General features: G+C 38.9%; 1 protein-coding gene across 2 annotated transcripts in view; it reads right to left on the reverse strand.

Moving 5' to 3' along the window:
* Positions 1-19,167, reverse strand: part of ARHGAP15 (Rho GTPase activating protein 15) — a 639,654-nt gene that overhangs the window by 119,579 nt on the left and 500,908 nt on the right. For both annotated transcript variants that reach the window (XM_047872568.1, XM_047872569.1), the window contains one exon: positions 13,746-13,880. In XM_047872568.1, the coding sequence (XP_047728524.1) occupies positions 13,746-13,880 (135 nt within the window). The remainder of the gene's footprint in view (positions 1-13,745; positions 13,881-19,167) is intronic.

Raw genomic sequence — 19,167 nt, forward strand, 5'->3', positions numbered from 1 at the left:
GCTCATCTAATTTTCCCCTTCTTGTCTCACAAACTTTTTAACCACCAAGATGAATTCTCTGTAAATTATATAGTAATAGTACTTTGACATATAGAAAATATGCAGACTAGAGTCAGCATATTTTTCTGAAGGTAGCTGCACAACAGCTTAAAAGACAGATAAGAATATTTCAAGAATTGGAAGCAGTTAATTCTTAAATTTACCACCAGCAAAATGGGTGAAATTAAGCAGTTTCCACCTGTCTTAGTCACCTACTCACCAACAATCCTTCCAGCCCCCTTTAGCAGTAAACTGCTACTAATTACTATGGATTGTTAAATCCAGAATTGTACGAAACAACCACACGAAGCACCTTATGTTTTTATATTCATGTGGTGCTGGTGCTACAGAGATGAGTAAGACATAGCTCCTACACCAGAGATACTTAGGTCAGAATAAAGGATGGAAAACAATACTGTATTCTTCTGTACCTAGATATGAGACAGCTTTATTCAGTTTCATATTTAAAAATTCAACGGAGCTAATTCACAATTAAGCATCAGAGAAAAGACTTACAAACATGCAAACCTGGAAAATCACTTTTATAAAAAGAATTTCCCAATTAATGATACTGCCATGATCTGTGTACCTTTTTGTATGTTTTCTCTGTTTCAACAAAGATGTTAAACAGTTTTTTAATGTTTACTTATTTTTTGAGAGAGAGAAAACACGCGATAAAGGGACAGGCAGAGAGAGAGGGAGACACAGAATCCAAAGCAGGCTCCAGGGTCCGTGTTGTCAGCACAGAGCCCAACGTGGGGCTCAAACTCAAGAACCTGAACTCAGGAACTGTGAGATCATGACCTGAGTCGAAGCTGGACACTCAGCCACCCAGGCTCCCCTTAAACATTTTTTTTAAGAAGAAGAATATCATTGAGTGTGAGTAGACACAGTATCAATTTTTAACTATAGTTGGGCTTTTTCCATTATGAACACAATGGGTTGAAATAATGAATTTAGTTTATAGAGTCCATGAAAACACATTTCCAGCACATGACATGAGAGGCAGAGCAATGTTTTCTTGTGGTCCTACCTTTCAATTAAATAACACCTAAGATGAAAGTTATGAAAAATTTTGGGGCGCCTGGGTGGCTCAGTCAGTTAAGCGTCCGACTTCAGCTCAGGTCATGATCTCACAGTCTGTGAGTTCGAGCCCCGCATTGGGCTCTGTGCTGATGTCTCAGAGCCTGGAGCCTGCTTCCAATTCTGTGTCTCCCTTTCTCTCTGCCCCTTCCCTGCTCATGCTCTGTCTCTCTCTGTCTGATTAAAAAAAAAATCAGGGTAACCATCAAAAATGAAAAAAAAAAAGAAAGTTATGAAAAATTTTATGATATTATTTCTTAATTCACTTGCTAGAAAAGGTAGTAAGGACATAGTGCCTTGTTCCTTCACACACATTAAGCATTTTTTCCCTCCATTTGTTAGGTGTGTTTGAATTGAAATGGTGTTTAATTTTATATTTAAAGTCTTTTGGGGCTCCTGGGTGGCTCAATCGGTTAAGTGCCTGACTTCGGCTCAGGACACGATCTCACGGTTTGTGGGTTCAAGCCCTGCGTCGGGCTCTGCACTGACAGCTCAGAGCCTGGAGCTTGCTTCGGTTTCTGTGTCTCCCTCTCTCTCTCTGCCCCTCTCTTGTTCACACTCTGTCTGTTTCTATGTCTCAAATATAAATAAACATTAAAATTTTTTTTAATTTTCCCAGTGACCCAGGCACAAGAATTGAGTACCTGTAATGTTGCCATGGATACAGAAAACCATAAAAATTTTTGTTGCTTTTGTTTTAAACCATATGGTTGGGAGAAAAATCCTTCTTCCAATAAACAATGACGGTTTATCTATATATCAACATGACTTTAGGAGTTTACCATTTTTGTGATTCAAATTAATTCTAAAAATTGTACAAAATCTAAAGAATTCCACTTTGTAAATTTGGAATGCCCCTCTCTACAATTCTTCCCATCTTCACGGTGTTTGCAGTCCTTCCCAAAATGGTGTGAATTTTCTCTAATTGCCCCATTTTCCAAATGGCCTTCCAGACTGTGCTACAAAGTCCTGACATGTATTCGTGAACTTGGATGTGCATAGACTGGTCAGATCTGCAAATGTCATAATGGTAAGACTGAAGCATTTGTAGCTAAACACTTGGGTGGGTCCCAGTTCCAGTTGTTAGGTGGCTCAGGTGAGATAAGTGAAGATTCAAAAGCTAAAACTTAAGGCTAAACACTCCTGCCACAGTCACGAGGAGAAGAGAACAGTGGTACAGGGCTGCATGCAGGTTTCTGCATGCAAGTTTAAAAATGCCCACACTTAATATGACAGAGAAATGGGTAAAAGTGACACCTGGGACTTCAAATTTAATTTCAGATTCCAATAATATAATTAAATAACATGAATAAAGAGCTAATTAAATTTTGTGTTGCAGTAATAGAAAAGTATTGCCAGAATAAGGGAGGGAAGTTGGTCCTGTACTGATAAAGTTGTATGCTTAAAATATTCCACTGAAGTCTGATTCATGTGATGGGCTGAATGTGTTTGTCCCCCTGAAATTCATATATGGAAGCCCTAACTCCCAATGTGATGGTATTTGGAGGTAGGGCCTTTGGGAGGTAATTAGGTTTAGATGAGGTCACGAAGGTGGGGCTCTATGATGGAATTAGTATCTTTATAAGAAGAGGAAGAGACAGAAGAGACCAGAGCTTGCTCTCTCTGTCCACCATGTGAGGACACAGTGAGAAGACAGCTCTCTGCAAGCCACAAAGAGGGCTTTCACAGAACGGGATGCTGGCTCCCTGAGCTTAGACTTCCAGCCTCCGTTACTGTGAGAAATACGTTTCTGTTGTTTAAGCTACTCGGTCTGTGGTATTTTGTTATGGCAGCCTAAGCTGACTAAGAAAATTTTCAAACTTTACAGGGGCATGCTTGGAGGAACATAATCTTAGTGATGAAGGATCTGGAAACATTACTTTGTGAGAATTATTGAAAGAACAGAGAAAGGGAGGTGCACACTGAATAGAGGTTGCAGCTTATGTTTTAGGTCTTCTCAAATACTAAGGGACTATCAGCATCTTTCTCAGACGCTATTTGGATTCTGACATTGACCGATGTGTTTTCTAGTTAAGCTCTAGCTGTTCTGTCTTTCCCCTTTGTGGAGGACTTTGAATCTTCTGCTCAGCTAACACAGCTCCATATTCGTTCAGCAATCCAGCTCTCAGAAGCATTGAACATTACAAATTCAAGCATAACAGATAGGGTTTTGAGGTGTTTCTGTGTCCAGTATTTGCTCAGGATCATTCCGTTTTTTCCCCTAAAACATTTTTAAAACGGAGCACAAAGAAATAGAAATTTCCAAAAGAAAAGTCTGAATGAGGTAATAGTTCCTTCTTAGGTGCCAAGTAGATATTCAGAGGATAATACACAAAAGGTGTCAAAGAACTGTCTTACATTGTGCTTAGATATGGACTTGCAGGAAGAGTTCCCCGAACCATTGATTTTGTCTGTTGGTAAGACAGTATCAACCCTCCACCAGCAGGACAGATGGCAATAATTAGGTCTGCTCACCCCTTACTTGGCAGAGGAATGGATTTGAGATCCCAGAGAGTCCACTTTTCACCAGCTGAACACTCAAAGTGAGAAGAAAAGAGAAAGGGGCCAAGAGCTGACTGGTTAAACAATAATCATGGACTCAGGGTGTTAGGCATTTGACCTTTTAGAATTTCCAATTTTATGAAAAATAAAGATGTTGCATGAAATAAAATGGCGACGGGGGGCTGCACATTTAAATGGAAAACTAAAAGTCAACAAGAGGAAGAAACTCTCATGATTATCTGATAGAATTTTATTTATAGTTCATGGATTTAAAAAAAATTAATGTTTTTACTTATTTTTGAGAGAGAGAGAGAGAGAGAGAGAGAGAGAGCCAGCAGGGGAGGGACAGAAAAAGAGGGAGACACAGAATCTGAAACAGGCTCCAGGCTCTGAGGAGTCATCACAGAGCTCAGTGCAGGGCTCGAACCCACGAGCTGTGAGATCATGACCTGAGCCAAAGTCGGACGCTTAAAGGACTGAGCCACCCAGATGCCTCTATAGTTCATGGAGATTTTTAAAAACATATCTTTGCCTTTTCTTCCAAGCATATTACTTTTGCTTTTAAACCCAGCACAGCTATTTGTTTTCTATAAAAGCATACCCACTCTCCATGTGTCTGTTTCCCAAAGTGTAGGTAGAAAATACAGAAGTCATTCACTAGGGGAAAATTCCATTCTCCAAACCATGCGGCAGTTCTCAGTGTGGTGATTCTGCAGTTCCAACCTGAGCAGAACTTCGCCAGGCAGTTACAGTACTCCAGCAGCCATCATGTCTACAGTTGAACACTCCACAACAATATGGGGCGAACCAGGTGAAAAAAGGCCACATCTCAGGGAGCCCACGATTATCCTGAGTGTTATTTGCAAACAATTGTTTTATGGATAGAGAGGTAGAGGACTAAAGTTCAGGGGCTTGAGCAAATAAGAGCATGTAACATGTGTGTGATTCAGTTAAGAGAAAACAGGGTAGGCATCAGGTCTCATTCCATAGCAGGTTTTGAAAATACCTCACAGGAGGTCAATATGGAACTTCTCTTAAGATAGTTGTAACAATAAAATGATAATAATAACAATAGTTATAAAAGTTTTTCATTTTAAAGTCTAGAATATCATAAAGTGTGAGAGCTGAAAAATAAAAATAAAATATTTCAGGTCTGGACGACATGTGTGCGCCCATGCGTATGGGGAGGGATGACTTCTTGCTTGATATGATTTAGTTGATAACTTTTTAAATGTTTTTGATTGTGAGAAAGATCTACAATGTTAGAAATATTTGGACAAGCTGGTGTATAGATTCCCCTGCCACACCCTAAACTCCTCACCTACCAATGGGTGTATCATTTTCATAGGCTGAAACATAGGGTACACTACCAGACAGCTAATTTTCCACCTGGGAGATGACTTTACTTTGTAGCCGTCTCTTCTGGTGCCACTGTGAGTGTCACAGATTACTAACACTAATATTTAATAGAAACAAGGCACTGTCAAGTTGGAGAAGCAGACTGGTCTCTGGGTTATGATTAGGCTGTATGTCCCATAACCAAGTGACAGACTTTGGATGAATCAAGTGAGGTTGGGCCTAGAAATGGTTGGTGGAACAAATGACAAGTGCCATGAGATAAAGAAAGTGGAAGTCCCTGGATTGTGAAGCAAGAGAATATCTTGTAATATTATCTTCAACATGTTTGGTACGGTCAGGAAGTCTGGAAACAAATACTAAAGCATAATCAAGATGGTCAGATGTGTCACTTAAGACAGCTTTCCTGGAGGCATGGAAAGATGTGGGCATGGACAGAAAGGTCATTTGAGAGTGTGGTCTAGACTGACTGTACTCTAATTTAATAATACTAGCTAACATTCACTGAATACCACACACCAGGAAATCTGTAAGTAAGTGCTTTGCTATGGTTAGCATTCCATTAAATTCTTACAATCCCCACAAGAGAGGTACTATTTTTACATCCATTTTATAGATGTGGAAATTGAGGTGTGGAGGTCAAGAACTTGCTCAAAATCTTAACAGGTAGTAAATAGTGGAGTCAGCATTGGAATAAAGGTGGTGGTATGTCATGCAGGTAAAAATTTGAGCTTAGTTGATGGGAGTAGACCTCACTGAGAAGTCAACATGAGTGGCAATCTGCAGATGTGCCAGCGGTAAAGGAATTGGGCGAAGACCCTCAATGCACTGGGGCTGTTCAAAGATGAGCCAGGACACCAGTGGGCTTCAATGAGACTGGCAAGGCAAGAAGAGTGAATAATGAAGTCTTAAGAATTTGTGTGGGCGACTAGATCATGTAGGGATTTGAAGATCTTGCAAAGAACCTGGCTGTTCTTCAAAATGAAATGGTGAGGCAGTCGCATTATTTAGTTTCCATTACTAGAACGATGCCGTATTGGGTGAGAGAAAAAAAAGAAAACTTGCCGGGCAATTAGGAGCAGACATTCTCCTCCTGGAGATGTGGCCGGAATCAGAGTTGGCGGTTGGTGGGCAGGCAAATTTTCAGAAGACGTCTCAGTGGTGATCACAATGTGGTGTCAACCCAAGAATGTGAAATGAGGCAGGAGCCTCAGTGTAGAATAAAAGGCCACAAACTCTCAATTTCATTAACATCTATTGATGCAGTGAACCTGATAACAGGCAATGAAAACCAGTCACTTCTATCTACCATTAGAGGAATGGCTCAAGGTAACGGTTTCCCACTAAGATATCGAGGAGAAATTCTGCCTTTTGCTATATATTTTTTAAAAGCACGTCTATCCAGTTGGAGCAGGGATGCTCAGGCAGCTGACTCATGAAGGCCGACTGGCTGATTGCTCAGTTTGAAAAGTTTATTGCTTTGCAAGTGACCTCTTAAGGATATGGAAGAAAGGAGTGCAAGTAAAAGGAAAGTTTTAAGGCAAAGCAAAAAGGCAAGCACCACATTTCCTAATGGAGCTGATATCTTACCACTCAATTAATTTCAGAGTCAGGGCCCAATCTGAGTTCTGAATCACCTTCTAGTTTTACTTATAAAGACTTTTCATTAAGCCAAATTAAGTAGACGGAGGTCCAGTTGTTTATTATCTAGCACTAAACCATTCCTACAAAAAGACACCTGTGCAAGCCATTTGGCTCTAGTCAACTATTTTTTTACAATTTAATTATGAATATAATTAGAATGAGTTAAGAGACAGGCTAGGCATCAGCCATAAAACTTCCAGTTTGCTAGAACACACACATAGACACACACACACACACACACACACACACACACACAAGGATTAAAAAGCAACCGCAACAAAAGCCCCCACCAAGTCTGTGAGAATGTTAGCTTGCAGTGGAAATGTTAGTGGAATGGAAGTACTTGTAACATCTACCTTTATTTTAATTTCAAATTTCCTTGAAATGGTGCTGTAGAGGATATTTTTATACTCCATTATTTTATAGCTCTGGTTTCTTTAGGGTGACCCTTTAAAGCCTGCTTTTTGCTTCCTACGGTTTTAAGGCAATTTGTCACTATCATGCATTCAACGTTTAGCAACTGTTTGTAGTCAAGTGCCTTGCAAGCTTTGTTTCTTTTCTCCCAAAGAGTGTCATCACGGAGTTGATGATGCATCAGAAATAGTTTGACCAAAGGGCAAGATAAAGTCAAGAGTAAAGAAAATATTTGCAAATATACTTGACTGGCTTCCCCCACCCACCCTCCCAATTACTTATTGAAGGCATACTTGAAGGTAAAATGGCATGATGGCCACAGGGGGAAAAATAACATTCGAACATGCAATAGATACTTTCTGCCATGGGGCAATGCCTTTAATTTAAATCATTTTTATATGAGGATAATGTGACTGACAGAAACACAAGTTGTATTTTAGGACTTGCATGGGATATACTCTACCTTTGGTGACTAAAACTTTGCATTTTAATGGTGTTCAGTCAGTCTTATGAATACTATTTCTCACAATTTGTTCTACTGCTTAATCAGTGTTTACAAAAGCTGAGCATTAAAAAATATATGGCCTTTAAGTGCATGTGTGACAACAGCTTTTAAACTGAAGACTTATATGGAACATCATTACTGTTTCAGTTTATCACTGACTTGCCTAATCTCTAAGGGTTATACACATATATACCTATGTGTGCATAGGCATATACATAAAAAACATGATATATAATAAACATTTTATATATAATAATATATAAATACTACATATTAAAAATAAGTAGTATACATGTATACACACACAAAATATTTGCTTTGGAAAACTGGAAAAGATGACAAAGGCATTGATATTAGAACCATAAGGTCATTTTGATTACGTAATTAGCATTGATTGAATTCCATGTAAATATACAGAGCATTGCTTTGCTTAGGGGTGGAAGGAAAAGTAATTATTTTTGTACACAAAGGGAACTTTGGAAACTCAGAATACAGCAAACCAACAAATGCAAACTCACGTGTTCTAATGAGAGCACCTAAGAGCTGAGGTGAAGGTGCCCCAAATGAAATTATCAGATAGTCCTTGAATAAAAGATCTTTGACCCAGGCTGAAGGCAAATCCCTAAGCCTATCCCTCACAAATAGGAAATAATACAGCTTGTAAGTAATTTCATGAGGCAATTTCTCTTTACTTCCCTCTCATCTACTAATCAATCAATAGTTTCACTGTCATCTCAACTCTGGCGATCATTTGGATTTGAGAGAAGGCAGATGGAAATGGATAGACTAAGAGCCTTTGCCGCATGGAAGGAAAGCATGGTGCTATCTTCACGTAAGCTAAGAGGGGTGGAAAGTATGTAGTAAGTGAAGATATGGCTCCATAAAAATGTCCAGACCTCAATTTCCAGAGCCTGTGAATATGTTACCAGACACAGTAAAAGAGATCTTGCAGATGTGATTAAGATAGGGGCCGTGAGATGGAGGAGTTAGTCTGGATTATTCAGGTGGGCCCAATGTAATCACGAGGGTCCTCAAAGGTCAAAGAGGGAGGCAGAAGAGAGTCAGAGGGGGATGTGGCTACGGAAGAGGTCAGAGTGATATGATGTAATGCGATTGGTGCCTGTGAAGGTGGAGGCCGACACCACTAGCCAAGGCATGTGGGCAGCCTTTAGGTGTTGGAAGAGGCAAGTAGATGGATTCTCTGCTAAAGCTTCCAGAAAAGAATGCAGACCTGTTGACACTTTGCTTTTGGCCTAGTGAGAACAGTGTCAGACTTCTGTCCTACAGAACTATAAGATAATAAGTCACTGTTACTTTAGGCCACTGAGTTTGAGATAATATGTTATGGTAGTAGGAAACTAATACCCACGTTCTCTGGAAAACAGTGGTCTTAACTCAGAAAGCAGAGAGAAATCCCTGGCGAAGCACCCTGAAGTGGTCTTGGCTTGTTGCATGTTATAATTTGATACAAGGGAAAAACTGCAAAAAGGAATACTAATAAAACTCAAGCTTGAAATAGTTACTCACATGAAAGAGGAAAATAAACACTGCGTAGAGCTAAATAAAAGTCAAAAGGGAATGGGTGAGCAACTGGTCATAAAAATAATAAAGGGTTAAAAATGTATTCAGAGAGGATAGCATTAAAGCATGGATGCTTTTAATGTTGAGTAGTAAATACTGAAACATTGCTCATCCTTGGAAAGTTCTACCTTACTTCTAACCTAAAACTCCACTATCAAAATTTCTGATCATTAAACTTAATTCTAACTTTGGTTTTAAAAAAGAAAGAAAAAATTGGTTGTGGTCTTACATAGAATATATAGGTCTTATACAGGAAGATGTAATAGACAGATTTTTGGCAACGGCTAGTTAGTTATCCTTCGAGTAAGATTTCTTCTAAATAGTCCCCCAAAGGCAATGTATGATGGTGGAAAGTATTTATGTTTTAGAGTCTGGAGTTGAATGCTAAATCTAATCTTTTGAGCCATGTGAACTGGAAAAATATTTTATGACTTGCTTTACTCTTCTGAAGAATTTATTTCTTTGAAATCACTTACTGAGTACCTAATACAGAGTAAGGAAAATGTTATCCTAGTTAATTCTCACAGTAACTTTATGAACTAGAAATTATTTTCCACATGATCTTTCTACTTCTCCAATATCTTCTGCTTTGTTATTTTGAGGATTAAATGAGATAACTGTAAAAAATGCCAACAAGTTTTTCTCTTCTCTTTCCCTATCCCAGGGACTTGGGAAAAATGCAGACATTAAATCAGAAACAACTATTTGTTTCTATTCTTTGGTTGTGTGGAGTTATCAGAATGAAAAAGATAGAAATAGAGGTAAGCTTCAGACATTTCCTAGGATTTAGATGTACTAGAGATGTCCAGACCCCCGTAGGACTTTAGCTACAAGATTGCATCACCGATCATAAAACTCGATAGCTGTGTTTTTGTCTTGAGTTCACTTTCACAGTACTAATACCGCTTTCAGCACAAGTCACTTCCAGGGAATTAAGTCCTTGCAGTCAGTGGGTTAAATCCCCACGAAATAACCTGCAGGTGACCCAGTTGCACTGACCTCAAATATAGAATTTCAGATCAATGACTGCAGTACTTGGATTCTGAAATATCAAACAATCTCTGGTGTTTTTGTTACCTCAATGAGTGTTATCAGACAGGGGATCACTATGGCAATTACAGGTTCTTATCATATTAATGTTTGTGTCTGGCCCAAAAAGAAACTATTTAAAAAAGTAAATGCCTTCTGTTCTTTTTTCTCAGAATATGTAATGGTGACTTTCAAACACTTAATGAGAATTAACAGTAATTCAAATAGCACAAGTGGTCATTAATTGCCCGTACATGAAATAACATTTCCTCCTCAGAGGGCGAAGCGTTCCATTTGAAAGTGGAATTCTTTTGGTCTATTCACTTTTTAACTCTGTCATGAAAGGAAAACAGATCTCCCAATTTCTCCCAAATAAAAATGTTAAGCCTTCACAAACTAGCATTGGGGTTAGTGGAAAAGAAAAGGGAAATAATGTTATAGGTACATGAACCGTAACATTGACTGGCATGGTGTTTTGCTAGTGTCTAACCAAAGAGTAGGAACCACTTCAAGTATTTACACAGAGGGAATTAGTTCGATGCAGGGAACTGGTTACCCATATGATGAGGAAGTTGAGAGCCAAACAAGGAAAGAAAAGTAACCAGGAAACGAGCTGCTGCAGGAAGCTACTACCAGGCTGGATAGGAAAAAGACAGGAAGATTCCCACCGCAAGATGGAAGCTGGAACCAGAGTGGGCCTCTCCAGTCAAAGCTGAAGCCACGGAAAAGATGGACCTTCAGGTAAAGAACTATCTGAGGCAGGTGGGTGGGCAAGGGAGAAGGGGTGGAGGATAACCTGACACACTAGCTGGCCTTTTCCTTCCCTGCCCCTCTGCTATCTAATGCCAGGGCTTACACTGGCTACAGCAGTAGGAGGCCAGCCCAAAAGAGCACCTGGGCAATGTAGCTGGCTGGGGTCAACCCTCCTACATTATAGAGCACAAAGGGAGGGGCAAAGATCTGATGGCCAAGAGCCCCAGAGCCAGCATCTACGGACATCTTTCCCATGAATTTCCTTTACCTGGTTGGTTTCTTTTCATGAAAAGGCCAAGAACTCAGAGGCAGGTCTCCTGAGCTTCTCACTGTATAGATTTTATGGGAGGCAGTGAGACCTATGATAAAACCCATCACCTCTCTGGGACTGGATATGAGTCTTTATAGTTTTGAAAGAGTTTTTTTTAAACTCAACTGGCATGCAGTGGGGTAAAAATACCTACTCTGGTGTAGTTTTACCACTGTCAAAAAGTATGTGGCCATTCTCCCATTGCTTAAGGATATTTAAATATGAACTACCAAGGAGTTTAGTTGAGTTTATAACACCAAAACTGACTGCAAGATTCTGACAAAAACACATAGCTTAGTGAGCATGTTTCTTCCAGCATTGTTACATATTTCTCCACCGTGCTATCTGGTTGGTTAGTCCTTCCATTTTACGCAGTAAGAAATAATAAGTACTATTTTGAGTTAGGCAAAACAAGGTCGCTGAGGTTGATTCTTCTTGCCTTAAACAATGATAGAAAAACTACCTCCGTCGTAAGATCAAGTGAAAGCAAAACTCCTTCCTTGTTTCCATATTGCATTCTCAGACAAAGTTCGACCGAAGAAACACTGTTAGCATTTGTCTAGGACCTTACATTTTTTAAGGACTTTCTTAAGCACCATCTCGTTGGTTCTTGGCATAATCCATTTTATAGGTGTTGGCAAAAATCCTTGCAATAGCCATCAGTCACAACAGCATGATACCACTTCAACTCTGCCTTGTTCCATTCTGACTATGCCAGTGTTTCTGAAATTCTGTTGAGTGGGCGCTGAGTCCAGGATAGTGCAGAGATGGTCTTATTCTTTGTGTAAATCCAAAAGACATGCCGTCACATGGGTTCTAAGGGCCTGCTTCCCCTATCTCTTAGGTAGGAGAATGGCTTGCCTTGTATCTTTAGAATCAGGTGGACTAAAGGAAGCTTAAATGATGGGTATCTATATCACAACCCTCATATCAGCATAGGTGCAGGTATGCTTACAAATAACATAACCCTCACCTAAAAGTCTGGAGACCATGACGTGAAATTTGTATGACTTCTTTAAATATACATAATCAGAAAGAGGTACCCCAATGCAAGTTCCCCGATTTCCTATAAGAACACTGTGCTAATATTGTGTTAATACTAATCTTTCATGCTCGCCATGTTCCAAGCCAGTATATCAGAATAAGCTGTTATGGAAATGCATGCTTATTTAGTTATTTTCTTTATTCCTCCTTTTAAAAAGAAGTTGAACCTGGGAACCATAAAATATTGTTCTTCTTGAGAAGCAGAAAGAACCATGACAAGGGATAAGAGCTGCAGCCTCCCCTCAAAACCCATAGTTAAGGCACTGCTACTGTATTCAACAACAGCAACAATCACAACAAAATTGTGAGCAGACAGCAAGAGAAAGATCTTGGGAAAATAAATTCTGTTGCATTCCTCTTGATATCATTGTTCTGGAGCTTTAAACAAGTATGAAGACTTGTGGAGAGGGAAACCAAATAAAAGGGCATTTTGAGGGGCTGTTCTCCAACATGGGGCCCCCAATCCCCCACTCCCACTAATGGAAATACTGTACACACAATCATCCAATATCAGACCTCCTAAGCAGAACATTTTTTTTTTCTTGGAGATTTTTCTCTTGGACTTTAATTAAGCTCCTGCCAGGCTTGCAAGCTTTTTAATTTTACCTTTCTTTCTTCTTTCTTTCTTTTTCCTCCTTGAATCAGCTTGCTAGCCAGGAAACTTTTTCCAAGCTGTCACAATTATAGTAAGTGTACCCTAAGATATTAAATTAGATGTACCGGTAGTTGTTTCTCCAAGCATCAATAGCAAAAGTTTCCTTGCATTTGGAAAGATTTTCATTCATTCATTCGTTCATTCATTCACTCTCTTATACTTAAGTGTGTGTGTTACAAATGCAAAAACAATAGAAAAGGAAGCTTCGAGGAGTGTACAAAGACTATTGGTTCGTATGTGACATAATTCAACCTCCTACGAAGTCACCAGTTTAACAGAAGAAACCTGCCATTACTTAATTGAATCTTCTTACACTGCTCATAAGCAAATTGTAGCTGAGTATTTACTAGTATTGCTGGGTGAACGGTGAGGGAGCCGTGAGAAGGTGATGCCTCAGTTGATTTAACTAACACCTCTTCAACAAAATGTAATGAGAGTCACTTAAATTCTTTTTCAAGACGCTTTTGTATGCAAACTCATTGCCAATTCTGAAACTCTCAAGGCAGGGACTGGGAATGCCAAAGGTGATCCCTCTAAAACAGATTCCGTGAGAAGCTATTTTCATTTGAGGTTGTTTAGTTGAAAACTGGCCACTCTGAATAGGTTGCCCTATTCACTAACAACAACGCAAAACCAGAACTCAAACGAAAACACCTCAGAGAATATTGCAGGGCCAGGCATCAAAAACACAAAACCAAAATGAACCATGTGGAGCACCAGGGATATTACCATCTCCATGATTGCTATCATTGTCATTCTTAGTTGTTTACTTAATAATTCCATGCTGCCAGGTTACTCCACCAAGCGCTCCTGTCTGTGAGGTTACTTACTGATCGCTTCCACAAACCGCTCAAAGAAGCTGTAAGGGAAGAGCGGCTCAGGCAGCTCCCGGAAAAACATCTTCAGTGCTCCGGTGACAACGTGGATGTCCTCCCACTGGCTGTCGTCCAAATTCAGCTTCTCTTCTGGGAAAACACGAGGAGAAATGGAACAACTGGTTTTAATGAAACAATTACAAGACACTAATTATTATGTTAATGTTTGCCTACTATCATCAGCAACCGTTAACAGCCTTCTGCACCTAGAGGTTTGGTGCTGTGCGTGGTTTTTTTTTCCCCTTTTCCGTAGGAAGGGAACATTTTCAATGGAATACCATCTGTAGGAATGCAGCTAACAAAAAAACAAGAGACACAAAGAGACAGTGCCATTGACACAGTATGTCAGATACATTTATTCCCATAATGCATCAGTATGAAAATTAGCATCACAGCTCAACATGATTCAAAGCTATTTGGTTTTGAGGCCGAGGGGCTAAGAGTTGCCAATGATGGCCGGCTCAAGGGACCGGCCTAAAGGCCTTGCTGAGCCAACAGGAGACATATGCTAAACACGGCAATAGAAAATGAGTTATTGCTTTACATGTGTTAGCCTTGCTATGTACAAGGGAATAATGGGTAACACTTTTTTCCCTTTTTTGCTGAATATAAAGTCAGCAAGGAATAGAATACTGAGTGAGAAAGGATATTAATTCCTTCTTACTGCTTCAAAAATATCTTTTTTTTTTTTTTTTTTTTTTTTTTTTTAGTTTTCATCTCAGCGAGGAAAATGTGCCCAGCAACAATATTAGACAGACCCCTGTTGGCCTACGGAGGCTATGCAAAGCTGTCAAAAATGATAACGCACTAAAGACAAACCACAAGTGCTTACCCACTCCGCCTACAAACAACAGAAATGTTTGCTTGGGAAGCTGGAGTGAGTTGAGAGATTTAAATATTAAAGGATGTAACTGCCAAAATGAAGTTTTTAGAAGAAATAAAGAGACGCTGGACAACTATTTTCTTCTTGTTCGCCCTCAGAATGAAAGTCTGGAATCATTCTCACCCAAGAAGTGAAGGTAGCAGGATCTGAAAGCAACATCTTTACATACAACTGAAAGGAAGCAAGGCACGCAAGCATTGCTGCTGATCGGTAGTATTTGTCTTTGTAAACATGCGACATCAAAGCGCTTTTGAATTCTAGGTGGAACAAAAACTAAAGCTAATCATTTTTAACAGCCTGAGGTTAACTGAGCAGCCTAGTCTCCTGGCCAGAACTTAACAGGCATTTGGTCAACTGGATTTTTGTTTCTTTACCAATGTCTTGGGCTCAGGTTCACATGCCCCCTCTGTGTCAGTTTTATGAAGCAGAGGAGAATTTGCACCAAAAATGTGAGAAAAGCTGAGAATTGTCACCATAGGGAATCTCCGCATGGGCTGTTTTGCCAATAGTGTTCACGTCCTTTTAAAATCTTAGCTGTAATCTTTATCAGATCTCTTTTTCTAAATGGACTATTATTTCCAGGGCTGGTAAGTGGCGTTCCTGTTCAATAGGATGTTTGCAAAGAGAAGGAGAGAAGGTGGATCTGTTTATTTCAGATGGGCTATTTTCTTCTTCTCTTTCAGTCTTCATGCTTACCTCAATCATAACACAATAATATGATCCACAACAAAATCAGCAGAGGAGACCTTCTTTCTGCCCTGCAATCATTTTTGATTGATTGTATTTCAACAATTAGTCTTTTATTTGGCTACATACTATTGAAATAGGCCGACAGCATCTTAGCAGGCCAGCTTTAAACAGTCAACTGTTAACAATAGCATCAAAAAGGGAGACCTGATGGGGTTTACTGTCACTTTAAAGAACGGGGTTTTCACATTGTTGAAATCTGTCAGATATTTTGAAATGTCCCTCTCACTATGGTGCCACACCCCCTGCGTGCCCTTATAATAAAATTGGTTTTACTCCTGATTAAATCATTTTCTCCCTACCCACTACCATACTTCTCATAATGGACCTGTGCGCTCTACAGCTGGTGTTCTTCCCATGGTACCAATTCTTACTTTATCTTTTAAGCACTTTGCTGCTAAGATCTCATGCAGAGTGCTTATGTTTTGTTAAGAGCTTCATTCTTAGAGAAATAGCTTAACACATGTTCTAAAAATGTTGTACAACTTATTGCTTAAAACACATTTAGAAAATGTATAAGTACTGTAGCTTTGGCACTGAACTTTAAGTGGAAACCCAAACACACCACACACACACACACACACACACACACACGCACACACACATAAGTGCTCTCTCACACACAACTATCTTTACCAAAAATTTATCGGAAAAGTCCAAGACAAAATGCCAGCCTGATACACAGGTTCGAGATTGCCAAAGGAAAGTACTCAGCAGGTGAAAAAGAGAATGATTTTATCTTGAGCAAGAAAACAACAATAACAAATAATTACTTGACCATTACTATTTATGACCTCCAAATAAACATCAGTTAATTGAAGTCACTGCAAAAATGGAATATTTCAATATACACAAAAAAGAAACTTTGCCAGTCAATAAATACCATTTGATTATATCCACTTGAAATAACGTATAATATCGATATCGACTTGTATTACTTAAACCAGCAGTTTTAGTATGTAGTCTTCATTAAAACAAAGCAAAACAAAACAATTTGTAGCCCTCCATAAGTAGCTTAAATAAACAATATGACAAGGAGCTGGAAAAATCTTTTGAGATATAATCTCTATTTTTTTATATCAAATTTTCATAGCCAACGAAGTTTAAGATTACTTGTAAACCAGAGGACTTTAAGGTATATTTTTCAAGGCCAATGAGATTTATCTAAACAAGCAGTTATGTTCATATTTCTATGTCTTCTCATGAATCCAACCAGTTCTCAAGATGAACCAATCATAATCATATCTTGGTGTTAACAGGTATCATTATAAACACAGTTGTATTATTTGATAGACATTTTCTAACTAATCTGTTAGCAGTGCCACAGAAGTGCACAGAAGTGTTAGAAGTGCTTACGCTTCTCCCTTTGTTCAATAGAGCAAGGCTTGTCAACAGTAAAGCATTATTAACACTTGGCACTAGATAATTTTTCCTGGGGGCTCTGCTGTGCGTGCTAGGATGTTTAGGAGCATCTCGGGCCCTAACCCAGTGGAGACTGGTAGCGCTTCCCAGTGGTGGTGATGAAACACCCCCAGATATGGCCAACTGTCTCCAGATATGGCAAAGTCATGCTCCGTTGAGATACACTCCAGTATAATGGAGCTGTAAGAATCTATAGAATTACTCAATAAATATAGATTTATGAAGGTTCCCTTAGGTGAGCAGAGAGCTAGAAAACTAGATACAAACTGAGATTTCTTTAATAAGAACTTAAGAACTGGTAATTATTATGGATGAAATCAAAACCTCTTCCGGAACAAAGTTCACATGACCACATTCCCGGGTGTTTTACAACAAAAACAATAACCAACAATTATGTAGTGCTTCCACTCTATGAGGGACTATGCTATGCACTTCAGACTCATTATCTAACGTAACTGTCTCAGTAAGACAGTGAAGTCCATGTTATTGTTGTCACCTCCTCCATTTTACAGACAGGGAAAATGATACATGGGGAGATTAAGCAACTTTTCCATTGCTCACAAATGATGAATCCAGAATAAGGAGCCGGCACCCTCCCCCACCCCACAAAACCACTATGTTCAGACTTAATCTTGGCTGGCAGAAGTTAAAAGGGAAAAGGCAAATAAATGGTAATTGCAAGTGGTAGTGGATTGACTATTACTTCAAGATAGTGACTTTTACATTTTAGCCCTAAATGTCTTACTTGAGGCTATGCTTTTACCTGTAAACTGACTCTGATCTTTAGTAATTACTCATTTAGAGGAGGAACAGATTCTTCTATAAACAGATATAAAGCAAATTGGCAATAAAAAGAAACTGCATTAGGAAAGGGGCAGGGGATGGAGCAAACGGTCACGTGATGATGTGATGAAGAGGAAATATGACAGAGTGGGAAAGAGATTATACGAAATGCCAGGCCTGGGTTTACCACTGATGCGCCATATATCTGTTTACTTGATTGCGAAATGAAGATAGAAGGGTAGTAGTTGTTATCAGATGAGAAAACATATCTGAAAAACATTTGGAAAGCACAAGGAAACAAAGACATCCAAGATGCTACTATGACACGAAAGGTGGAATAAAGGCCAAAAGGGCAAAATATTTAAGGGCCTAAGGCAATGGAAATACTGAGCAAAGAGCATAACCATCCTGTCGTTTTAGGCGATGTACCTCAGCATGATGCAGTTTGTCACATGAGATCAACAGAAATTTGACCTCCTGGAGTCCAGTACTGGAAAGAAGTCTGGCTTCGTCACGATATCTCACAATCCTTCCTCTGATAATTGTGCTGATTTCTCCTGATTTCTCTAATCAGGCTTTCTTAAATTCGTTCTTTTGTCTTAAAGCATTTAAACAGAATTGAAGATAGGTCAAGCTCTGGAGTCCAAATACTATGTGACTTTTATTAGAACACAAAAAATATATCTTAACATTGTAACTAAATGAGGCCATCTTGAAATGTCCTTTCTTGAAGGGTCTTTTGTGTATTTTATTTATTTTAAGTAAACACATCTATATTAAGCTATTTATATTTGAAAGAAAAAAATAGATAGTAACTATTAGGAATAATCTGTCTTAAAATGGAGAATTAAAAGATGGGCCTTTGATAGTTACAGCAGGTCTTGGTAATTTCTCAGGAAAAAAGGCATGTTTAATAGTTTAATTACCTCTTCCCTCTTATATATTGCTGTATAGACTGGTATAACCAGAATTTGCATTGCCTGGTCTGATTTCAACTAAGCTTACCATGTTAACCCAGTGTTGATTAAAACGTGACCGCAGATAATTGGAATGATCCAGAAGTGACTAGTGACATAAAAGTAAAGACGTACTTCTTTGTATATCGAAGAACAAGTGCATTTTTATCTTGTTATTTTTTTCCATGGCACTTTTAAAGCTTCTTTCCAACTTTATTTTACTGTTGTAACAAAAAAGAGGAAAGACACCCCAACTTTCCCCGGATATGGTGAGAAGAGCTCTGATATCATTAATATAATGACAAGAACCTATTACATTGTGAAACTCTCATAAAGGATGTGGTATCTGCTTCCAGAGCAGATGACCATTTAGAAACCTTATCTGAAAGGCCTGCTGGGTACATGAAAGTCACAGCACGAATGAAAGAGATGCCAGAGGGACTACCGATCTGAAAATAATAATATATTTGGCCATAAAATCAAACTGCAAGATTAGTTATTAAAGTGGATAAGACACACTGTTTATCTATAAGGATATAGCTGATTTTTAGTTTAGCACTTAAAGCAGTGGATCAAAAGGAAGTTG

This window comes from Prionailurus viverrinus, chromosome C1 (assembly GCF_022837055.1).
Source record: "Prionailurus viverrinus isolate Anna chromosome C1, UM_Priviv_1.0, whole genome shotgun sequence".
NCBI lineage: Eukaryota > Metazoa > Chordata > Mammalia > Carnivora > Felidae > Prionailurus > Prionailurus viverrinus.